Source organism: Xenopus tropicalis, chromosome 3, assembly GCF_000004195.4.
Source record: "Xenopus tropicalis strain Nigerian chromosome 3, UCB_Xtro_10.0, whole genome shotgun sequence".
NCBI classification, from domain to species: Eukaryota; Metazoa; Chordata; class Amphibia; order Anura; family Pipidae; genus Xenopus; species Xenopus tropicalis.
Genome location: NC_030679.2, coordinates 57,733,079 through 57,759,867, shown reverse-complemented (window position 1 = coordinate 57,759,867; position 26,789 = coordinate 57,733,079). Strand labels below are relative to the sequence as shown.

At 37.7% G+C, this 26,789-nt stretch overlaps 1 protein-coding gene across 1 annotated transcript; it reads right to left on the bottom strand.

Moving 5' to 3' along the window:
• On the bottom strand, window positions 1-26,169 carry wif1 (WNT inhibitory factor 1). The gene is made up of 10 exons (NM_001112915.2): window positions 25,971-26,169; window positions 25,666-25,805; window positions 17,575-17,683; window positions 15,605-15,745; window positions 13,516-13,611; window positions 10,687-10,782; window positions 10,000-10,095; window positions 8,257-8,352; window positions 6,584-6,679; window positions 1-793 (listed from the first exon to the last, which is right to left on the bottom strand). Exons 1-10 carry the CDS (start codon window positions 26,101-26,103, stop codon window positions 672-674), a joined length of 1,125 nt encoding a protein of 374 aa, NP_001106386.1. The 5' UTR covers window positions 26,104-26,169; the 3' UTR covers window positions 1-671.
• Between the last annotated feature and the right edge of the window lie 620 nt (window positions 26,170-26,789).

The following is a 26,789-nucleotide window of genomic DNA, read 5'->3' as shown; positions in this document are numbered from 1 at the left end:
TGATATTCAATAGTAAGTGGCATTTATTTTTATACATAACAATGATATTTATTAAGATATCAATATATCATATTGATTTGAAGCTCACAAAACATGTAAATACATACTCTGCAAAATATGCTATACTATCTTAGCTTAAGCCACTTTCTACCAAGAGATCATCTTTGCACTGATTCTGAAAAAAAGCAGAAAAGAATCTCTTGTAGTGCTGGGTCAGCCCACAGACTGGTGTACAATAGGAATCCACGGCACTGCCAGCAATTACAAAAACAATAATGAGCTGACTTTTTAAATTATAAAATGTAATTAATACAAAACTACAGTAAATACACAAGCGCAAAGAAATAAACAACCCACTGGAAGCCAAACTTCTGCAATGAATGTATTTAAATCTACAACATCTTGACCTTAACCGTGCTTGAAAATGGCCAATGTTGGAAGTCCATAAAAAACAAATCCTAAAATGGGGTGCAAAAGTGAAAAATATATTATGTTTATTCTGGAAACCACTGACGGACAGCAGAGAGCTTCTTATAAAGACACACACAAAGGGTGGGAAAGAAGAAGTAGATATATCAGTGGTTTTTAGTTTTCAGGCTGAAGCTCAGGCCGTACTTTCGTAAACAGGCTGTGAATTCTGTGCAATGTAGAAATGTTACAGATGAATGGGTTCACCAGATATAATTGGATTCGGGTGGGGCTTGCCTGTCTTCAGTTCGTTTTGGTGAGGGCGTGTGCTGTCTGTTTCTGGACCCTGTTGGCCTTAGGGCATTCATTGCATTGGCTCCATATCCTGCAAATATTATCCAGAGTTTAATAGACCAGGAAATACAAAGGAAAATTATATATCATTATTTACACTTAACCCAAAGTCATTCTTGAAAAATTTATCTTTTTTTTACATTTAGCTGTACTATAGACAATGTTTATTAGACATCAAATTAGCATAGCACAAAAACAAATATTACATTTTGTCCCCCCAACAGTGTTAAACTACAAGTCCAACCAATCTACAACAGTTTAGTGTGGCATTTGTAGTTCATAATAGCTGGATCATTTGTGCTTTAAATGATTCTCACCTGTGCTTGGGAGCAGCCATCAGGCAGAATTTCAGAATATTTGTCTGTGCAGTGTAGTGTAGCATGGTTTTTAGGATTTGCATAGTTGGTTGGCATCTTATATAACCCCACCCCCAGGTCCAAAAATCTTTCAGTTTTATAGCATGGCTGAAGTACATACCAGTCACTACAAAAACCCAAATCAAAGACTTGAAACAAAAGGAGGCCATAGGCCATAATCCAAAACATAAGAAAACAAAGCTTGTACTGAAGCAGGAATACGCTTTAATGCCGAATTGTTTTTAATCTCTCTTATTTAAACTATTATATAAAATATATTGGACTTTATTTGTAGCATCTCTGATGTGCAAAGCATTGTTTTTATTACGATTTGCATATTTAGCCAGCTGTTTAATAAATATATTGAATATTATCTGGCATTCTGAAATTGATCGTTAGGTATGTCAGATGAAAGCAAAGCACCAAAAAGGAGTTCATCTGGAATCATTTGTGACATCAGTGTTTGGCACAGCAAGGCTTAGCATTCTGGGTATTTCTCTACTCAGTACACTTATGCCCTAAAGCTTATTTTTCTTTTGCAAGACACAAGACAAAATAAGAGTTTATTTGGTTTGGTACGATTTAAAGGGACACGTATACAACACAGTAAAAAACATTGCATTGAACAGGGTTTGTTGTTCAGTAAAACTTGACTAACACATATCCATTGTCTTAAAAACTATGGGTGAAAACATATATGCATGGCAGTGCAAACCATATGGTACAGGTATGGGACGTGTTTTTCAGAATGCTCGGGACCTGGAGTATTTCGGATAAGGGATCTTTCTGTAATTTGGATCTCCATAACTGAAGTCTGCTAAAAATCATATAAATATTGAATAAACCCAATAGGCTTGTTTTGCCTCCAATAAGGATTCATTATATCTTAGTTGGGATCAAGTACAAGGTACTGTTTTATTATTACAGAGAAAAAGGATCTCTTTTCATTATTCCTTTCTGGATAATGAAAAGGGATCCCATACTTGTATCTACAGATCATGTGAATAGAAACTAATGTGCAGATATATAAAGTTACATAATTTATGCTAAAATGTTTCCTCAACATTTAGACAAATGTTAGGTCAATTTACCCTTTCTAAAGCACTTGTTCACTTTTTTTAGTTCTGATGTTTCAGTGCACCAGAAATAAAGACTTTTTCCGACTGTTTTCTACTTTTTATTTATTTAATTGTATTTCTAAAATTGAAGCTTAAAAGTCCAATATTCCTCTCTTTTGTGTTTAACAGGCACCTATCAATGAAAAATTGTTTCCCCCACCAGAGATGCGAACTAATAGAGCCCATAATCTGGTAGTGGGAAACAATAGTTTTTTCAGTATATATGCCCCAGCACTAAGCCACTTGCAGCAGGACGGAACTCCCAGTGCAGATGGCCATATTGGGGCACACACATGTGTATAGTAAGTCAGTGCCCCAAAGGGCTCATTATGTGTATGCATATGATGAAAGCTTGAGGGAGTGCATCCTTTACTCTCATATATGCACATAATGAGTGAGCCAGGAGACTAAACTGGGAGCTCCTTCCCAGTGCAGGAGACATAGCACTACTGAGTAAAAATGTTTTGGAGAAATATTATTATTTCCCTCATCCGGAGTGATTAAAAGTCTGGTAGCTCCATAATACAAGCATAGACTGAACTGAGAGGATACTGTTTGCTATATTAGTTGATACTTTTTTCCACAGTATCTGTTGAATGTAAGTAACTTCTGTATCAATTATAACAACCAAAGAAGCACAGGGATTTAGCTTGGCAGGGCCAAAAATAAATGTATCCACTTATGTATCAAATTAGAACAGGGTTTCTAACCCCCCCCCAAGCTGCTCCGGGGAGACATGAGAAGGTGAAATAAGAAACTTAATACTCTATAAGAATGTATTAAATTCAATTAGAGTGTATGTCTAAAGTGTAACCAAATGATAAAAGTCATTACAGATTAGATAGGTAATCAAATACACTTAAAGGAACAGTTCGGTGTAAAAATGAAAATAGACTGTGCAAAATAACATATATTTGTAATATAGTTAGTTAGGCAAAAATTTAATCTATAAAGGCTGGAGTGAGCAGGTGTCTAACATAATAGCCAGACCTCTACTTCCTGCTTTCAGCTCTCTAACCTCTTAGCTAGTCAGTGACTTTAGGGGGGGCCACATGGGACATAAATGTTCAGTTAGATTGTGAGCATGCAGGTCAGATTCAACTGTCCCATATGCACCCCCCCAAGTCACTGATTAGTAACTGACTGCTAACAGCTTATAAAGCTGTAAAGGAGGAGGTAGCGTTCTGGCCATTATATTTGATAATCCGCTCACTCCAGCCTTTATTGAAAAATGTTTATTAATATTTTGCACAGTTTATATATTTTACCTAGTTTCATTTTTACACTAACTATTTTTTTAAAGTTTTTTCAAGAAAATAAAAGGATATTTTATGATTTTAGTTACAACTCACCTTAAACTACTTACACATATGCAAATACACCAAAATCACATGATGCCTAATTGTGTTCCTTGGGGTGCCAGACAGTATAGTGTTTGCTGTGTAAGTGGTGCTTGTTGACCTGGCACTGTAGAGTCTACCATACACTATGTCATATCCACTTCTGTATTTTTCGTTTATGCATATATTACATTACATTAACATTTATTTATAAAGCGCCAACATATTCCGCAGCGCTGTACAATAAGTGGGTTACATACATTGGACATACAGAGTAACATATAAAGCAATCAGTAACCGATACAAGAGGTGAAGAGGGCCCTGCCCAAAAGAGCTTACAATCTATATGATGCACTGCTTATTTACCAAAAAAAAAACTGCATTTGTGGATGCAGAGAGTGCCCATAATCTCAGCTGTGTTGGCAGCAGCTCCTAATTTGGATGGAAGATATAGTGGCAGGTCTCAAGAAATGTGCCCAGGAGTTTCTGTAGGCATAAGACCAACACTAAGCAGATAAGCCTTTATTCCAAGCCAAATGATTCTGTGACACACAGTCTATGTGGTCTTACCACCACCTTTTAGTCAACAGGCTTGAAGCTGTCTGCAAAACTTTTCCTAATAATTTAAATACAATTATTTTTGGCACAGTAACTGACAGCAACCAATCAGCAATTAGCCATGGCCAATCTAGTAGCCTAAGTTAGAGAAAGCTCTTAACTAATATCATACATTAGTGTAGAAACCATATATGTATTCTGTCCTATCTTGCAAATGTTTCTAGTCCTTCTTAAAATGCTAGAACTAAATCTACAGCAACTGATTCACTAAATGCTAGAAAAACACAAATATTTAATTGTACTTAATTTTCCAGGATTCATTATTGAGGTGTGGCATTATGCTGAGAGACTGGTGAATTGCTGATGTGGTGCCGTTATTTAAAAAGAGATCCCGTTCTCAGCCTGAAAACTATAGGCCTGTTAGTCTGACATCAGTAGTTGGAAAGCTTTTAGAAAGGGAAATAAGGGATAGGGTACTTGAATACATTGCAAATCACAATACTATGAGTTTGTGCCAGCATGGTTTTATGTGTAACAGATCTTGCCAGACTATTTTAATTGCCTTTTATGAGGAGGTGAGCAGGAACTTTGATGCTGGAATGGCAGTGGATATCATCTACTTAGATTTTGCTAAAGCATTTGATACAGTACCACACCGAAAGTTAATGATAATATTAGGAATATTGGCCTAGAACATAATATCTGTAATTGGATAGAGAACTGGCTGAAGGATAGATTACAAAGAGTGGTGGTAACTGGAACATTTTCTAATTGGACCAGTGTTGTTAGTGGAGTACCTTAAGGGTCTGTCGTATGATTTTTAACTTGTTTATTAATGACCTAGAGGTGGACATAGAGAGTACTGTTTCTAATTTTGATGACGATACGAAATTGTGCAAAAACTAACTTTTGAAACCAATCGTACTCCTTGTTCTGAGTGCTGAAGTACATATATAGGTGATACAGCATTGCTTTTGGAGAATCATATGGGAGATCCATGACTTTGAGAGAAAGTGTAAATGACATACTGTTTGACACTATTTTATTTCACTCCATACACTGACTACAGATACAAAGTCAGATCAGGGCATGAAAACAAACAAACATATAGATGCTGTTCAGAAACCACCAAGTACCAGGCTTATCCTGTGTTTCTGTCAGATGATACATAAACTAACATATCAATGGTACTAAGATTTTTGCCTCTGAGGGCAGTGCAGAGGGTAACTTGTACTTGGAATGTTTGATGCAGAATTAATGAGCACAATCTGACATATCCTTGGACATTATTTAATAAAACTTTTATTTTTTACTGTTCCAGCAATCCTTCAACTTCAAATTCTCTGGGCTGGAGATAGTACTGACTTTGCCAGCTTTTACGCCCAGATGATGTCTACCACTATTTGCTATTTTACTCTTTTAAAGTAGTTCCTTGTTGTGCCATTGATGTGTGTAGACTCTATCTGACACACTGTCTGATTGTTTGCTCAGTATACTTCCAGGTCTTGTAAATAGTCTGGCTCTGAGCAAGGATATATAAGCACGGTTCTTTTCATGATCTGTCACACTCCATAGTAGAACCTCTCATTATCTGCCAGCATCATCAAATTGAAAGCTTGTATTGGCATGAAACCAATATGTCCCTGCCAGTTTAAACTCCTGTGGTGGGCCAGCTCCTGTTATGTTTGTCTCATAAGAGTAACAGGACCCCAAAGCTGAGGAACACTGGGGAATAAACTGCTCACAGAAAAAGGGGGTGATGCTAGCTTTTTGTGTTGCCACCCTGGGACATAACAAACACTACGGTTTAATACAGTGAATACATTGAACAATTTTTTTTTACACCAGTAATGTTACATAGTCTCTCCAATCACACTTTCAATCCATTTGTGGCTGGTTCGGGTCATTCAGTCTAGCAACCATATAACAGTTTTAATGCCAGTTTGGAAATCACGACACAAAAACTTTAAAAGTAAGACCATTAAGCGGCTTTTAGTCGATGTCCCTGTTGCATAACTTCACATACTTGAGTTCGGCCCTAAATTAAAACATCTCCGGGGTACTGTATGTATAAGCAGCCATGCTGGACTGTATTATTAGTATCTGTACAACACATTCTGCAGCACAGTACAGTAGACTAGTTAATCACAAATATTAATCAATACTATGGGTATTGATTAAACCTTGATTAGAGTTCAGTAGAGTATCTTGTTTACTGATAGATACTGTGCAACCCTCCTTGTAATAATGTTTGCAAGCCTTGATTATTTATTTTTGGAATAAGCATGTTTATAGTTGGCCCTTTGAACCAAAAGAAATATGCCTTTTGATGCAGAACTCACTTTAAGTTATTGCAAAGCAATATTTTTCCTCAAACTGTGTCAAAAATTCTGTAGCTATTATAATGATCTATGTAAAATCTATATAAGAAAAAAAAATCATCTCTTACTCTTGTTGCAGTATCTTCCATTCCAGCCTTCTTTGCACTGACACTTGTTAGGTTCAATGCAGGTTCCATGAGATCCACAAGAAGGTTCACAAACAGCTGCAAGTACACAGAACCAAAATGAAACATCACAAGTCATGATTTTGTAGGGATAGCTTATATCATCCACCGTGCAGAAATAATCAGATATTATACTGTTTGGCTACACATTAATAGCTGGTGACAAGGTCACCAAATGAGCAGTTTTTTTTCTAATATGCTCACCTAAGGTGGGAGATATTGACCAATTTTTATGCCCAACTAATCAAGATAGAAATCAAACCTTCCAATTTTCGGCCAGACATCGGTTGAGGAGGCCTGTCAGGGATTCCCATACACAGGCAGATAAACTATCCAGTTGGTCTGAAGGGTTCAAATCAGCAGATTAAATCTGCCTGTATATGGTCACCTTAAGGTAAATTGTCAGTTCTTCAGACAGAAGCCAAAGGCAACTTTGGGTTAGCTGACAAATACACATATGCATTACATGGCATTTGCTCGATCCAGTTTTCATTTTTGGCTGATTAAATTTAATTGGCCAAACCTTGTTCAGTGGCACCTCATACAGAAAGAGAGTTATATGTGATGGAGGCAGAGCTGGTGTTGGCAGTGGCGGGTGCACAGCCTAGAGCCAAAGCAGAGACTTATCTGCTTCTGACAGCACTACTAAAAGGGAATGTATATCCAGGCCTTGTGCTGAACATCAATTTTGCCTCCTGAATTATCTACAGGTTTTGTTATTTTTTGCACTAAACAGGGTAAAATTGGAATATATTACTAAAGCCATATTCTACTTCCTGATCCCAAAGAGCAAAGCCAGACCAGCAGTCCAATTAGAAGCCTCTATATAATGTGTTCTAATGTGGGGCAGGGAAGGATTTATTTATACAGACTGCTTTGTTCAGTGCAAGAAAAATGTAGATTTTTCCTAATTAAAACAATAGGCAAAAAGGCAACGACCCCTAATGCTCATACATGGAGCACATTCAGTCATGGTTTGGCTGCGCTCTTTACTTTTAACCATATATGAAGGTGCAGTGTTGCTATTCATGAGGGCAGATGCAGGTCTTTGTGATAAAAGACAGTGCACTGCAGCAATTAAAAAAGAATGGAAGGTAGTGTGCTACAAATGGCAAATTGTGCCTGTCTTTTGAATTTGGAACACTGCCTTTTCAGTTGTAATTAACCCCATATTTGACCAAAATTATCATGAAATATTTTAAGCCAAATGTATCTGGATGCTGTTTAAATCGACACTTTCTCAGTTGGAACGATTACTGAGTTCTGAACAGTCCCTAGAGCAATATCAGCACAATCACTATTTGTAGGGTTTTTATGGATGATCAGAGGCAAACAAATCTTCATCTCCATGTGCAATGCCATGCATCTGGGAAAATTACCTGCCTGAATCCATAAAGTCAGTAGTTTGGTGGAGGAGGAATAAAATGGTCTAGGGCTGTATTCCATAGTTTGGGTTAGGTGCCTTTATATCATTGTTCCTACTTTGTTAGGAACAATGCAACTTTACAGCATCAGAATCATTAGGTAATAAAGCATAGCATTTAAATGTCAGCAGTCACTAAAGCCACACAAATGTATTTTCTTCTCATTTATATCTTAAAAGCAACTGAACTCACGTTTTGAACACAGATCTCCTTGGTATCCCTTGGAACACTTGCATTTGTTTCTTCCACTGCATTTTCCCCCATTCCTACAGGGCTGCTGGCATTTACCTAAGGAATGCCACACAAACAGAATTGTTTTTGTGTCTCATCATTATGTTCCTGAATAAATAAGTTAAAATAAACACCAATCTTCCTCATCCCCCAAAGAACAGAGGGCATCTAGTTAAAAACAGGTGTCTCGTTCAGTGCATTTATTTTCATTTCTTTGAAGTAGCTCGATGGGGTGTGCGCCAGACATAGTTAAATGCATTGTTTATAATATAAAGGGAATGACATGACCTACCACAGCCCACGGTACTCTCACATATAAGCATTCTAAGCTTTTTGGTTACTTTATCCGATTTTCAAATTTTGCCCCACTTATTTCTATTTCTTGATATTTTTATGTGGCCAGATTTTTCAGGTTCAGTACAGAGTGGTAGGCAGCACTGATGAAGCTTGGGCGCATTAGCCATACACATCCTGAAAGGTTTCATATTTACTCACTTCATCTGAAAGTTAACCCCAACCAATCTTACCAAATCTGTGCTTATTATAAGTTTTCATTAAATTCCTTGAAAATCTGCATGCAGATTTATAGTTGGCAAAACGTTTGAGATGGATCATGGAAACTTGGATTAGGTGGTACATTTTAAAACAGCTTTAAATAAAAACAGATCTGGAGTTAAAGAACTACATTTAACGATTTATGGACTCGTAAGAATTTTGCATTGTGAAGTTTCAGCATTTTTATTCAAATACTTTTGGGGCATTTATTTGTATATAAGAAACAACCTATTATTGTAAAGATTATACATTAGCATATGCATTAGAAGTCACCACTGTGCATATTTGAAAATAGTCTTGGCGCCTTGTGATTTTATCAGTTATAACTTCTGCAGCAATGTGTTCCTTGAAATAATGTACCCTGTTGTAAGGCATAAGGATTTTAGAACTCACCATGGAGTCCTGTGACCTGTACATAAATACTTGCAACCTTTTGCCTTCATATGGTTATAGAACTCACTTATTTAAAGGGTATTTTGTTGAGGTTTCTAGGTTCTCCCCTACTTGAAGAAATATAGACTTGAATTACTACAGAGTGAAGTCGTTTTTCATGGAATAGGTGGACCCTTATGGACTAATCTATACATCACCTCTCTGTTCCAGTCTGCTATAGACTATACACAGAGACAGATATAGCATAAATACCTTCCCTGCTTTGAGTTGCCACGTGGCTCCCTTGTATGTTTTGATTACAAAATATGGGGGCCAGAAAGTGCAAGAAAGCAAAATATACATAACAAGGGTTAAAACATGCACATCCAGAGCTAAAAAATAAACAGCTGCCATCATATTGGCACCCAACAGGCCTCAGGTTAGACAGCTATAACCTAAATAATATTGAAAAGTCATTACACATGTATTCATATAATTTGCATTTTAATAACTATTACCCTCTTTTCAGCTTTCTCTGTGTCAAATACTCTGCCTTGATATAAATACCATTATTAAATACCTGCAGTTCGTATTAGATTGAAGACATTCATCCAGCATTTAGAAAAATGTACAGAATTTCACCCAGCCTCAGAGTAATGGGTAATTGGTATATCTGCCAGTCCTGTAAGAATGGACTTGATCATTGCATACATTAAAATAAAAAGTTTTAGTCTAACTTTAAATGTGTTCCCATACTGAGATAATATGGCCACTCACTTGTTTCACACTGTTCTCCTTCATATCCTGATGGGCAAATGCACTTTCCTGGATAGAAGCAGGTTCCCCCATTCAGACAATGTGTTGTGCAGTTTACTATACAAATACATATAAGAAGAAGAATAATATAATAGAAGAATAGAATACACATTTAGAAGAATACACAATAGAATAATAATAATAATATAATACACATTTATGATACATAAACGAGCAGATTAATATTTGTATAATTTACAGATATAGTATAGATTTGCGCCAATCTAAAGAATTAGACTGTAAAGTCAATTGTTTTTTCTAATTGTAACATAGCAAAACAATGAAGGCACATTTTTTATAATAAGTCTATTTGTAGGACTATATTGATCCTTAAGGGGCTAAGCTAAAGGCATTTTACAAGTGCTGAGAGTAACAATAACCTTTAGGGTTTGTGCCAGTATTATGATCATGATAGATTATATGAGGCATTATCATTGATCTAAAATGTAGGTTGTGCTGTGCAAGGTGCTCTGTATGTATATTAAAAAAGAAAGGCACAATAATTATGTTATGAGAACATATACCATTAAAAATTCTCTGAAAAGCATTTGCCAGTGCTATATAAAGGTTACTAATAAACTATTGCAGATGAAAAGCTGTCAGGAAATATGATATAAAGTGTGTGGATATGTCTATTAACACTGGTACCTTTATCACAGTTGATGCCATAATAGCCAGGTGGACAGATGCACAATCCAGGAGTTACACAGAGCCCACCATTCATACATCGTGGCATGCAGAGAGCTACAGCCGGACAATGGAAAAAGAACAAAGCAATGCGCTGATATTTATTTCTGCATCTGTTTAATAAAAATGTTGGCAAAAGCAAGATTGTTCTGGATCAAAAATTCCTAACCAGCCATAATGTGTTCCCCAAAAAGTACCTTAGATAAAGCCAATAGATGCAAAACATATTCTGTATTTCATCCTTTGTGGAACATGAATTATAAAAGTGGTGTATTCTTTTTTCACTATACGTCATAATTTTATCTATATATTTTTTTTTATTTGTAAGTCTCTTAGTAACATAGTGGTGGGGGAAGAAAAAGGTCACACCCATCAAGTTTAACAATCTAATGAAAGGGACCACCTACTACAGGAATCAGAGTAAAGACATTTCTCTTTCTGGTCTTTTCTGTTCTAGAGACACCCCGTGCAACATAATAGAACTGAATGTGTTTCTACCCTCCCTTGAACCCCCGCATTATGTTGGGTAGTAAAACGTGACACGCTCATTGTTTTTAAAATGCAAACACAGTATAAAGCAACTAGAACGGACATTCCTCCTCTGGATTTGGACAAGCAATTGAGCACTGCAGAAGGTCCATATCCAAATGCCCAACCCTCTAAAGCAGACAGTAGAAGTGTATATTCTCTGGAACAACGTGCCACTTTCATTAACACTTTCATATACCTTGTAATTTCTTTCTAACAGAGATTATAAGAAGGTACAGCAAGGTGTTATGTATGGATTGATCCTGATGGATCATGTTCTTTTTAGTAAATTAACTGCCTCTGTAAGCTTGTACATTCTTCTGTGCGTCAATGAATCCTTCAAGTCTGTGCCACTATTTTAAGAGTTAACGGGTGCCATGCTGCTATAATATTATGGCATCGTTTAATCAAATCCAGTTTGCTGTCAGTTCATCAAAAATACAGAAGCGGCTGCATATCTTGGAGTGCCAGGAATGCTATGGTTCCTGTAATTTGAAGAAGGTATTACATGGAGATTACAGCTAAATTATATGGCGTCTCCCCCTCCTTATAGGGTTTTGTACTGAAGCAATAGCCACTGTTAGCTTAGATTTAACATGCCACATGCAAGCACACAAGCTGTATTTTGTCTCCAGACACTGGCAATGTTATAAAAAAGAGATTGCTTTGGCCCAGCACATTGTTACTCTGCTTAGCTATTTTGTTGACAAAAAGACAAAATATAAAGGAGGGTACATCTGCACTTTTTTTCTGAAATTATTTTCAAACCACAGAACGTTAAAATGCTTTAGAAAAGTTTGCAAAAAAGAGCGCCCGTCATGTTCACCATCTTAAAATAAAAAGAATAAGAGTAATTGATATTATAGTACATGGATAATGGTAACTGATATTATTGTACATGGATAGCGATCAGCCCAAATCATATGTACCAAAAAATGTATGTGTAAGTCCAGATTTAGGCTGGGCCCAGAAAGACTGTCTTTTTGCAGTATTTAAACTCTGCAAGATACAGTAGCTTTACCCAAATGAATCTTTATTCACAAAAGTGGCAGTGTTTGCCTGATGATCATTGCCTCTTGCTATGGGACATGGCCATTGTGATAAGGGTGATAGGATGCACTGCAAGAGCAACCTATTAGTCACAATGTGACACTGTCAGCTTGATCTAGCAACTACAGTATGTGGTGGTCTGGTGGGGAGCAAGGATAGTAAATAGTTAGGGCCATGACAGATGGGGAGATTAGTCGCTGCGCAACAAATCTCCCTTGTCGCGGGCGACTAATCTCCCTGTAATGCCATCCCACCGGCTAGAATGTAAATCGCCGGTGGGATACGCATACGCGGTGCCGCAATTTGCTGAAGTCCCGGAGGTTGCCTTGAAAGGCAACTTCGCCGATTTCGGTGCCGCGTATGTCATCCCACTGGCGATTTACATTCTAGCCGGTGGGATGGCATTACGGGGAGAGTAGTCATCTGTGACAAGGGCGACTAATCTCCACGTCTGTCATGGCCCTTAAGCTGCTAAATGGAATCTACAGAAGGTTTACAGATAGTAGTAGATTCCATGCCACCAATGCTGATATTCCAGTCTAACTCATATTAGCTTACAGTGAGTTCTACACATCTGTGTAATTTGTGTGCCTGCTACCAGCAAGCCTGTAAAGGTGGCCATACACGCACCGATATTATCGTACGAAACCTCGTTTCGTACGATAATCGGTGCGTGTATGGCATGTCAGCGAGCCGACCGATATCGCAGGAAGCTGCTGATATCGGTCGACTCGCCGATCGGCCAGGTTAGAAAATTTTGATCGGGCGCCATAGAAGGCGCCTGACCAAAATTCTCCCTTCAGAGCTGAATCGGCAGAAGGAGGTAGAAATCCTATTGTTTCTACCTCCTTACCTGCCGATTCAGCCCTGAATGGTGTGTGGCGGATCTGACGATGTTTCGTGCGACCGACGGTCGTACGAAACATCGTGAGATCGCTACGTGTATGGCCAGCTTAAGAGTAGTTATATTTCCCAACAGGGAAGTGGCAGGCATTCAGGCCTTCATAAGAATCTAACTATGGTAGTTTTGCCTTGCATATAGAGTTATATATACTGTATGCTTATATATGGGGGAGTTTGCCTGTACTAGGCTAAAAGATGGCAGAGTTGCCTAGTTTGCTTCAGATGGCAGAGTTGCCTAGTTTGTTACCTAAAGTGATTTAGTTAGCTATCCAAATTTTTTTCAATGGTTTGAATGATTTGGGGCCTTACCTTTCTCACAATGCGGTCCATAAAATCCATCAGGACATTCACAGACATGTCTATCATTGCAGAAACCTCCATTTCTGCATCCTCCAGGACATTTTGCTTGAGAAAGAATAATGGATATAACATGTAAAAAAATATTAGCTATTGCTAAAGCAATGAATCAGGTTTCATTTCTGCTATATGTTATTATGTAATTAACAGTCTTCGACTGTCATTTATCAAGCTGCTTTGTGGTATAAGACCAATGGCCCACGGGAAGATTAGCCGCCCACGGTTAATCTCAGCTACCACCGGCAACTAAACTCCCTGAAATGCCTTTCCACTGGCAATACAGTAAATCACTGGTGGAAGGGCATAGGTATTGGTTTCTTTTCTGAAGTCCCACAAAGTTTCCTGCAGAAGCAGAGATTTAACCATAGGCGAATAATCTCCCCGTGGGACAAAAATGAGGCCATAGCATCAACTTTTAGCAATTGCGTCAAGAACTGAATGAAAGAGCAATAATAAATGCACAAGCAACAGTCCTCACTCAGCTTGAAATGTAAATCAGGTCAAATAATTATTAGGCCAAATTAAAGTAATGTTATAACTGTATTCATGCAAATATTATATTGGTGAGCACAAAATTCTGCAACGTATGCACAGACTCTGACATTTTGGAAAAAGCACACAGAAAATTACGCTGATCTTTTCACTCATTCACTAAATCACTACAGTGAAAACTCAGTTTTAGATACCCTGATTTTAAGTTTTCCCACATTTTACACAGTTTTTTTTGTGGTTCCAACAATATAGAATGGATAATACCTTTCTCTGATTTTACATTTTCCTGGATTTTACATAATTTTTTTCAGGTCCCTTGAAAAACATAAAATGGGGGTTCCACTGTACTAGTAAATGTGACTCTTCATATTTAAAGTGTGTGTGTTTATGAAAAAAGGCAAAAGCAGAATTCCTGCTCCCACAGAAATTAATACAAAGGGCCTTTTAAGTACCAGGAAAAAGTTAAAATTTTATATGCACTTACTAGTAATTAGATCCTACTGAGTTAAAATTATTACATCGTTTTTTGAGGTGTTCATTCTGGTATGAAAGAAATAGGGTTTGGGGCCATATTGCTAGACACAGTTAAGGCATTCTGCATAGGTAACGGCAACAATGTCCTTTGTGGTCATTTACAGATAGTAGAATGAGGACAGTCTAACTAGACAAACAGAACAATGAAAGGAACAGCTCGCTCTCTAAACTAGAAAAACTACTACCTATAAAAAAACTAGAAAAACTGACTACTTATACCTTTAAAAGAATACTTAGAGAAGCTTGGCTTTCCTTCCAGCATTCCTTTTCAAGACCATGGTTCAAATGTAACAAATACTACCTTACACATCACTGCACACAATCTCTCACATTAACATACATCTTCTTCTCTCACTCATACAGACCATATATTTGAATTCACTCTCTTATTACTGAATACCTTTTACTCTGCGGAAGCCGTTCCCTAATAACGCCTATAAAACTTCACTGTACTTATCTTCTCTCCCTGACTATCCTCAGCCCAACTCTTTTGCCTTACTCCTCTTGAGATACAGTTTGAAACTGCACCCTTCAACCAGGGTGTGACAACAAAGTCGCAACAAAAAGTGTTTGCATATATGTCCCTGGTTAAGTTTGTTAGCAACCTTTAATGTATTCTGTAAAGGTGTTGCTACATCAGAATGATTGTTGTGAACTCTACAAAGATCCCAAGATCATTATCACAAACAGCTGAAATATTTTGTTGCCTGCCCTTGATCGTTGGACTAAGCTGCTTTTTCCAATCCCAACCTCAGTTTGTGAGGCAATTCTTCTACTTCATCCTCTATTCTAGTTCTAGAGATAACCTGGGGTTATAGGGGTTATATCATTAGTTTGGTTTAAAATCATTTAACGGTACTGGCACTTTCTTTCTGTGAAGCCTATATTAACGTATTTAAAATCTCTTGCTTTGAGTCATACCAGGCTAAGGAAACTCAGCTGCATTACAAAACAATAAATGATTATGACTACATATGATATCCATTTACATTGTACATTTATATATCTTGATTACCTTGCTGGCATGTCTTGAAAAAGATGGCATTCTGTGGTGTCTGAAGAATCACATTGCCTTCCGAGTTCATAACAATTACATTAACCTCAAAGGCAGCAACACCATCCTGATTTCCAAGGCAAGGAAACCCAACCTGAACAACTACAACAGCACAAAAAATGTATTTAAAAAGCTGTCACTAAATACCATTCAATTCATAAAAGTAAAAAGGGTGGCAATATCATATTTTTTAATTTTAAAAAAGAACAATAAAAAGGAAAGATAACCAAAAATTTGAAATTTGTGATGTCTTTAAAATGCCTCTAACTGCCATTCAGCCTTTAGAACTTGCTCACTACAGCTCCTGAGTTTACAGTAAATGCAACATGGTCTTGTTACTCAGTCACACTATTTGCAGGGGGACTTGATTTTAAATGCACTATGGACTTATAATACTAGCAGGCAGTGTAGGTCTCACGTTTAATGAGGTGCCAAGACGTGGCACATGACCTTATTTTGGCCAAAGTCTGGTACTAACACCTAATTTTTTGTAACAATAATTTCTAAAGGCAAACCATGAGCTGGCATTCTTTTTCCTTCTTTTTGTGTACAAAATGTGCTTAATTTACAATAAAAGTACAGTTTTTAACAAGATAAGCACATATTCACAGGCGGCACAGTCCAAGTACAACAAACAATTTCCATAAATGGATATTATAGGTGGACCCCTGAATGGTACAATAATTATTGTGATGTTGGGGCGAAAAGGAATCCTGAACTGACAGCTTATAACTTAGGATAAGGCCCCACGGAGCAGAAGCAGATCTGCTCCTGTGCACTGCTCCATTGATCTGCATAGCATCTGCTCGCTTGCAGGCACAACAGTGCGGAGGTCGACCTCAAAACGCCTGTTTTCGCATGTTCAGGCTAACCTCTGATCTGCTTTGCGAGCAAGTAACACCTCAACATTCTTGCAATAACGCCCTATACAGCACCATCTTTCTAAATGAGGAGTTAAATTTAACCTATGTAGCTTGAGAGAAGCAAGGTTCTTGGATTCTTTTAGAAAACATGGATATCATTCTAAACAGAAACACAGCCTGTTGCAAGATATCTGGCTCAAAAAAAAAGAAATTAGTACAATTAAAGGTGATTGCACCTTTAATGTTTAATATGCAGGGCATAATTATGGAAGAAGCAGATCCTGTGAGTGTTGGAGAACACATTGTCCTAAACGTTACAGCTACCCTAAAACTGGTGTCGAGCCTGATATCTTTCATGTGCGAAATAATGTGGAACTGTATCAAGATGTAATTAGTTTATGCTTTTAGATAAAAGATTTTATTTTTATCAAACATTACAAATTGAGTAGGGTTAACATTTACACTAAATGTGGAAAACAAAGTTATTATAAAGAGAATATGAGCGCTATGTGTTGCTTGTCCCAGGAGTTCATTTTACAGGGTATTACGTGGGCTCAACATAAGGGTAAAACAAAAGCATTCTTCATGTGTACACTATACTACTTTATTAAATATATACCAAGTAGCAAAGTGCTTGGCACTGATGTTCTTGGTGGTGGTTGAAAATGGTACATGGACAAGAGGCCCCCAAAATATCCATATTCTATATCTTCACTGACAATAAAACACTCTGGATGCAGTTTGCACCAGCGAATCATAAGTGCCATTTATTCTTTGAGTTAGATTGTTATGTTATCCTGATGCCACAAAGATTTTGTTATATGTACCAAAGTTTATTTTGTATTTGTACTCACTGTTGAATACATTATATCCTCTTGGTCCTCTACTTGTCCTGATTTTGCTTTGTCTTCTTTGTCCACCTTTATCTTATCTAGGCCTTCTCCTTGCTTTTGATTCTAGGCTACCTTAGCCTTGCCTTTATTTCTGGGCCTCTGCTACACCACTAATATATTTCTTGCCTTTCATAAACCTGAACCAGTGCGCCAAACTTCATTGAAAGAAACTCACCTGTAGCTTTGTGTGGCACCGTTCCCAGTAATGGTACATTCACAGTGGGATCAGCCATGATTCCTTTATCTAGCGATCGCAGTGATAAAAACTCATAAAAGTATTCTGCCTAAAATACAACACACAAATATACTGTGAAAGACAATGAAATCAGATCATACTATGATTACACTGGTAGTCTGGCATATTATTCACTATACCACTTACTGTATATCACATTTGGCACTGGGTGTTCCCACACCAGCTAATCTAAATATATGAAATCTCGTTCTTTGATTTTTAAAGAACTATGTCTTCCTATGTCCAAACTGTCATGAAAAATTGCAAAAATTCTTTGAACTAAGACTTGTCAGCATGCTTGCTTCACTTAAAGTGAAAAATGGTTTTAAAGTTAGCCCAGGTCCAGTACCCAATAGCAAGACACAAATCAAATATTTACAAATAACCAATAAAAGGTTACTGCTGGGGCAAGTTTTAGTTTGGGTTTCTTACATATAGTATACAGCTTTTTATAATATCTTGTCAATGGTCTGAACATTAGCCTGTTACTATAATAATTATAAACAGGAATATGTTCTGATTGTGGAGGCCATGCACTGTGAATTAGACTCATTATAATTATCCTGGTCAGGAAACTGCTAATTCTACAGTTAGAATGCTTTAATGTGTCTACCTTGATATGGGGGAAAGACTTCATTACTTGATACACCTGTCCTGCACAGTGTCATTTGCTGCTTTTAATGCATGCCACATTCATGGACGCAGTAAACATACTAAAAATACTTTGAAGGGCAGGGAAATCATTTTTTAAACAAAGAAGGGGGTTCTGCTACCTAGGACTGTCTACTTAGACCCAAATTATTTTTTTAAAATATGGCTTCTTCCTGGCTTATGCTATTGCACATAAAGGACAGACCAGCAAGGAAGGAGCCAAACAGTTTGGGTGCATAGCGGGGATAGGCTGTATTCTTTAGTAGGAACTAGGCCACCATACACTTTTATTTTTTTTCCACATAGCTATATAAGTTTTACACTGTAGTCCTCATTTATGAAACCCATGGGCACAAATGTTGGAGCCCCAAGATGCACGCTTAAGCCTGAGGGATTTGCTGTGCTATATAGCTTACACTGGATCCATAAGACAACCATTAAGAACACGGCTCCCTTAATTCTGAGAGCGCTGCACTCTGCACTTAGCACAAGATTTTAAATTCATCCAACATAGTGAGCACAGCAAGTCCCACAGATGCAAGTGCTCAGAGGATGGGTCCTAAGGATGGGGTTACTAGAGCAGTGGAATCTGGGGGATCTTTTACAAAATGATGATATACATAAAGAATGAGAAGTTACAGCAGGGGTCAGGTAGAACCAGGAAAGTCCTCTGTCACTGATCTGAAACCCTTTTGTTCTCCTATATAACAAAAAAGAAGCCACAGGGGCATGCACGCCTGCAAGCAGACAGGGAAGGGAAGATAGGCAGAAGTGCACGCCACCCCCCTCAAAGATTTTTTTTGCAGGGGGACTTGGAACCATCTCATTATGCCACTGTAAACATAATTACCTGCCGGATTAAAAAACACACACATCAAAAAATGTAAGCCCTTATGCTAGAATTCATGGTAAAACATTTAACCAAATAAAATTTTAGCAACCTCCATATGTTAAGCAACTACAACTCCCAGCATGTTGACAACAGCTGAAGGCTACTAAGGACTGTAGAAATTGTAGTTCCAAAACTCCAGAGGGATCCGCAAGTTCCTCATTCCTCATGTAATTGTTTCCAATCATTTTTTACATATCCATATCCTTGCACAAAATGTATATAATGCAATAGTTATTCATTTTCTATCCTGGGAAATCAGTTCCTGGAAAAATCAGTCAAATCATATTACTGTGTCAGTTCATATAATATGCAATTGTCCACACATTTTAACATTTGCTTCAAGACAAAGAAATGTGGCCAAGACACTATAACTAATCCTCTAGAACATTTAGAAAACATGCTTTAGTGCTAACACATTCAGTGGAAAAGACTTTACTTAAAATATGCAACTTGAAACTTTCTTTCATCATAACCCGGTGATAGTCCCCGAGATGATTTGCTGAGAACGTGTTCTCAGTTTGTAAAAAAGGTTAATTTCAGCCATGAAAGGTAAGACACAAGGCTAACTGCAACAGAATCATTTTGGACAGGCTTCAAGCTATTAAGCCTTTGTTCTTAAGACTTACACAGTGGCTTTGATGTCTTGGATAAAACACCCTGGGCACTCTAAAGACCAAATGCCTGACTCGCTTCTAATGAAAGTCAAATCTATAACGCACGTGAGTTAAAAGGCAAAGAAATTAAAATGCTTTTGTAATTAAACCTTTATGGACTGTTTATGCTTCATTTAACCCTTTTCTGTCAAGTGGCTTTTATTGTCCACATCGCAAGGTATTTGTGCAACAGTGCTATAAAGCAGTTAAGGGGCAGTGACAACAATTACTGACAAGCATTAAGCACAGATCAGGTCCTACTAAGGCAGAGCTCTCCATTTCGGAGACCAATTGGATGTGGTATTTAGGTGGCAATATGTGTTTTTCAACTGTAATTTACTGACTTAACATTTTCTGTTCAGGTTTAACTTCTGGAACAGAAGTGGGAACATTCATGGTGGAATTTTCCTTTATTCACCTCCACAAGAGCTTTTGAGGGTTTTGGCACTGATATTGGCAATCTCTTGACATTGTGCATGGTGAAATCAATCTTGAGAGATTGCTCACCCATAGAAAGCCATAGGTAAGCTTCTATTAAACAGTTATTTTGCTCCCAGAGACAGTATGGGAGTCTGAGATATTTTACTCAGTACACACTTGGAATATTGTTTGGAACAAAAATATAGCGCAGTTGTCAGCAACAACAATAATAAGTTCCAAGAAAATATGGGGTGTGTCTTAATAACCTTATGTTGCTATGATGACCATCCTCCTGACCACCCCTCCAGTTATCAGTGAACACGTATTGACAAGGGACTACATAAGCTTGATGGATATTCACGATGCAGAAAAACAAAACAACATACCAAAATGAAAAACACATAAACTTGAAATGTAAAGCTCACACAGACCATACTGGCATCAACGTGCTGTGCAATTCTGGCCCAAAAGGGTTTTCAAATCTGCTTGATGGATATCTTTTAATTTTTGCCCATATATCTGTTGAGTGTGCCATCTGGAAGGGCATATCATGGGCAGAGAAGCTGCCAACATAGTCTGAATGAGCAAATCCGGCAACATTAATTTGCTTGTGTATGGCCAACTTTACAGAAAGAACACATTTTTAGATAGATCACTATATATATATTCTGCATCAATGTGTCTACTGTGAAATGTTGGTGGTGCCACTGAGGACAAAAATACATTAGTTACTCCCCATGTGCTTCAATGACATTCAAGCCCCCTGCCATTGTAAATAACATGCACTTACTCATAATGGCAGCAAATGGAGTGGTTGGCACAGCCTGGCAAATTTCAAACTGGCATAATCAAGAAACTGGCAAACACGTATCATTAAGTAATTGCTATAGATTATTGATAGTTTATCCCGGCACATAATCTCCATGCTTGTGTAACATACATGCTAGTACATAAACCAGTTGGGAGAACAAAGGTTGTATATGTTACATTATACTATGTAAACTTCTATAGAAACCAGATGTAGCTTACAAGGTGCCTTGCATCTCCTCTTCTCCCAGCATTAAAGCCTTTTTTGGCCAAAGTTTCAGATGTTTAGCGCTGTTTTCTATCAGATACAACAGATGGCAGGCACATGCTTGTTCTACCAAATGAAGTGGGATCTCAGCAACATTATGCTTTGATCCCTGGTGGCATGTCTACAACACCACGATGCAAAATACCACAGATGAACAGGATCTTAATATTAAAGACTGGAAGCCGAACTTTTGATATGTGAACCCCCCTTTGGAAAGAAGAGGAAGAAAAAAAAATTCTGGAAAAATATCATGCCCACAAAATGTAAACATTTTCACATTCCACGCTGGAAATTTTGCTGTAGAGGTCAGAAAACAAGGTATTTCCTTTATTTGGTGACATACACCACAGTGAAGGTATTAATAAAATTCCCCAGAGAGCAAGTCTGGAAAATGTCAGTTATCTTGGCATCCAACATAATCATAGTGCTAATAGGAAAGAATCTAGATTACGTGCCTAATGCAATTAGACGAATGTTGATTTAAAAAAACTGTAATCACTCGCTAATAAGGAGTCAATTAACTACCTTTTCATCTTTGTTACCTGGAAAAGTCAGGGATGCCAGTAAACTGTTGTTACTTATAAACTCCCAGCATTCTCAGCTGGCAATAATGAAAGTTGCAGTTTGAAATATATAGGTTATATGAACTCACACATGCAATATTTTCTTTCCATTTGTAATGAAGGTAAAATGCCAAGTCTGTGCATGCTGAGGCTATAGAGGGAATACATAGGTGTAGCTGTAGTTAGTTGGGTGTCACAGATTGCTGGTGGTTTCCACAGCACAGTCTTTTTATTATAGACCCTAGTATTCCTTCCAAGCCTTGTGGCGTAACCACATAACAGAACCCAGAGGGTAAGCTGTATTCACACCTCAATGTAGCTGATGAATGTCTTGTTTTAGATGAACTTACTAGAAAGGTTAAATATATATTTTTGTTTCTCCTTCAAGGTACTGTGTGTGACATACTGAAAGCCTGTGAGGTGCTGAGCAGCTGGGTAGAGCAGCTGCCAAGAGACACTTTTCACTGTCTGTTCTTACTGCCTTGAGTATTCTGGAGGCCTGGATAGCACCCTATTATCATAACATTGTTGCCCCTGACAATAGTGTTAAATAGACAGTGTGTCTATATACTACTAAATGACAGGAGTTTGTAGTTTTTATTTGCTGTTTTTGTATAATGTCAGATCTTGGCAAGACAATCATTTGTAAACAGGTACTGAAAACGTGCAACAAAGTGGCTTTACATTTTCCCCTGTGAACTTGGCTTTTAAGACCTGTTAAAGTAATCTGCCCATCTCACAGGCCTCTGCCTTTGCATGATCCATCCTTTTCATGGTGGTGGTGGTGGCCACTTGGGTTTGAAGAGTGAGAACCAGCAGTGAATGGTGTTGGCTACTGAAATGGGCAATGAGGATGAAAGCAGAAAACTAAAAGGACACCAGGGAGATTAGGGAACACAAAGGAGCATAATATTAAATTTACATGGAGATCATATTAAAGCCATATGTAAAATCACTCCCTACTAAAATCACATTCATGGGCTGAAATTTCACTCTAAAGAACCACTAAAATACTAGATAATGAAATCCATAATGTTTTATGCATTTGTATTATTCACAAATAATTATGTGAAAGTTTCCATACCCTTATAGAACCCAAGATATTCAATCTATATGAAGTATCATGTAGGGAAGAAGCACACCTTCATACCAGCAAATGCCTTTAACACATTTATTTGCACAAATATATGGCACAAGCTTTCAGGGACCAACCCCCTCCTTAGGTGCAATATTCACAGTTACACATTCTGTATGCATCTAAAACTACTTTGCCCAGCCTATAGGAATATATAAGGCAGCTGCAGGCACATGCAAACTATACAGAACTAGAGGTAGGGCTGCCATGTGGAGAATGCCAGAAGGCTTTGCAGAGTACAGAAAGGCTAAGTATTTGGTTTTTCCGATATATTCTGCAACAGACAGGAAAGCTGTTATGCAAACAAAGAATAAGATCACCGACAATCATACCCTTATCTTGTACAACTTAATAAAACGTTTCAATATATATGATACCAGATTTATATATATATATATATATATATACATATATATATATATATATATGTAATCCGGAGGTTAGGTACCGCTCACACATGATTTAAGGTTCATTTTTAATGCTTTATTAAAGAGGCATGACAACTGACGTTTCGGCTGCAACACCAGCCTTTCAAAGTTACACAGTGAAATTTACACAGACCTTATATATTGTGTCTGGTGGGAAAACAAACGGACAGTAATGAGAAAGTGTTACACTCAATCACATCAAATGTGAAAATACAAAGGTAAATAAAACGTGTGAGAGAATAAAGTATACCGATTCTCAGAATTCTGAGAATCAATATACTTTATTCTCTCACATGTTGTATTTTTATTTTTGTAAGATTTTTATTTTTTATTTGTGATCTGTAATGTTGGGATACTTGTGGGCTTGCACTTAGGGGGTGGGTTTTGATGTCGCGTTTGATGTGATTGAGTGTTACACTTTCACGTTACTGTCCGTTTGTTTTCCTGCCAAACACAATATATAAGTTCTGTGTAAATTTCACTGTGTAACTTTGACAAAGGCTGGTGTTGCAGCCGAAACGTCAGTTGCCATGACTCTGTAATAAAGAATTAAGAGTGAACCTTAAGTCCTGTGTGAGCAGTACCTAACCTCCGGATTTTGTATTCACCTATTTCTTCATGACTGCACCCAGGCAAGGTATTTTGACATGCACGTGAGTGCCGGCTTCTCTTGTTCTTTATATATATATATATATATATATATATATATATATATATATATATATATATATATATAACATTAGAAAATGTCTGCACTCACAGGATTTCAAGATCGTTTTCAAGGACAACAAGTCATAGTTGAATGCAGAAGGCGAGATTTATTAGTCCTACGTTTCAGTTCCCTACTGGAACCTTCATCAATGGTCTGAGCCCACTAACATATCAGGGTGTGATTTTGCTCTGAATCAAAGGGTAAACTTGCATATTGTTTCTAGTATAAACTATCTTGTAATTTAGACTGAATCAAAAACAGTCTAAATGGACCATCTCTGTAATCAGGTAAAAGCAAACTAAATACATCCTAAAAGGAGAAAAAGAAAGGAGAAATGAGTATTGTTTATGCTACTAGCCATCTGATAAAACATATAATAATGCCAAAATGTTTACTTCCTTTTGTAATTTAAAAAAAGTAAAAAATGCTCCTTCACTGACAGAAAAGGTGGCAGCATGTTCTACAGACATTAATCCAGAGCAAATACAAGTCTGGAATGTGTTCCACTGAATGGATTGTATTTCTCTTTGTACTAGTACATGATTCCATTCATCCGTCATGTAAAGAACATTTGTAATAATATTCAGAACTGAACCAGGTGTTTAGCCTCAGCGCACAAGCAGAACAAATGCTTCCTGAAGTGATGCCTAGGTAATATAAACCACAGCTTCCCTTTTCATTTGATTTTCTTGATATTAAATATCAGATTTAATCTTATTTTACTCATAGAATGTTTTATTATTGGAGAGATTGGGCTAAAATAACATGTTAATGCTTCACAGCATTTATAGTCAGTGGTTAGGTATCATCATTTGGAAAATGAAATTTTTATTTATTTGCCAAACAGTATACTACAAGAGAGCATTTGGTGTGTAGACAAAGTAAACAGAGACTGATTTGCTGATATACAGGTCAATAGACAGATGCAGTAGTACATGGACAGATGCAGATAGATATATTGAAAAAATTTTGATTGATACATATATAGATACAGTGATAGATAGGCGGATATAGATAGAAGAAATAGATCATAAGGTGACAGATACAATATAGATAGACAGATAGCTACAGATAGAATAAATTGATCATAAGATGACAGATACATTAAAACACATTGCTGTTATAATGATTCAGCCACACCTTCAAACTTTCACCCTTTAGGCTGAGCACTCTCAGCCACTGCTTTGAAAACCCTTAGGGGGGCCAGTCCCACAGTATAGGAACCACTGCCATAGACAGAAAGATGACAGAGTAGACATACATATAAAGAGATGAATAGATCTGGTGCATAGCGAGATTTGCAGCTACTACCTGAAGTAAATTAAAAATAGTTTTATTGTACCCAGTAGTGAAACTATTGCAGACCATTAAACATGCTACACTGGAAAAAATGAAGCCTACAGTTTATGTACAAGTGAGTTACAAGTGCCAACTTTAACCATTCTGTGGCATATACACCCTAAGCAATTCTGCTTTGAAGTCTCATATAAAAACTTTCTTACCTGCCCCGTTGCTTGCCAAGTAAAATTCATGGCATGGATATTGACAGGTATGGCTGGCATCCGCTGCTGGGCTTTTCTAAAATCATGAGTAAATGGTGCCATTTTCCCCTCTGAAACAATCAGAATATCCTCCTCAAAGCCTGTTAACAGGAATAAAGAAGAATATAACATCAGGCATTGCAAGGGGTTCTGGGGATAATATGAGGAAATCTGCCTTCTCAGTCTCTCTCAGTCATAAACTATGACTGTTCAGAAAGTAAGAATAGTATATATACACACACACACACACACACACACACATGTACCTATTAACACTCTGGCTTGGTGAGCATCAATCCACATGTACAAGCTGTCCTCCTGCTGCCCAGCCTCTGCATGTGCAAGAACAAACAGAAAGATGCTGCATAGCTGCGCTCCAAAGCAGCCTGTTAGAGGCATCGTGTGCAGTAACTTCACTTTATCTCCCTCAGCCTGGGGCTCTTACAGGCACTATTTACTTTCCCCTGTGTGTAGCCGAGCACTGCCGCTTACTGCTCCGAACTGACTAAGGGGGCTGGGTTTTGGCTGTTTGGAATCAATGAAGTAGTAAAGGAGGGGTGGGTGTGTGAGTCAGGAGAGGTGCCTCCTTACAACTAGCTGGCCAGCCCGGGCAGTCCAGCAGGGGCCGCTAGAGCGCATGACTATGAGCCTGGCTGTCCCTTTCTATGGCAGCACAGAAGGCTTATAGGCTACTTGTTCTCTACGAGAGCTGTCCCTGTGAGAGGACAGTGGGAGTGGAAGTCACATCAGCTGTATCAACATACAGTACCTCCTGCCAGTGCGGGCAGTCACTGCTTACAGTTATTCTTATTTGTTGGTTGTTTAAAACAGAGAGGCAATTTTGTAGTGTCTGGTACACCAATCCTTCTCTATGACGCAGGGAATCCCTGGGCCTTGCCTGAAATTGCTTATATGCTGCAACAAAGCAATTAAAAAAACTGTCTTCTTGAAAGAATCTCAAGTGGAACTCCACCACCCCCATTGTTTGTTTAATCCAACATTTTATTTTAAGCAACACTGTGCATTGTTTCAACAGTATTAATGAAATTAAAGTTATTTGTGCATGCAGCTAACATTGATATCAG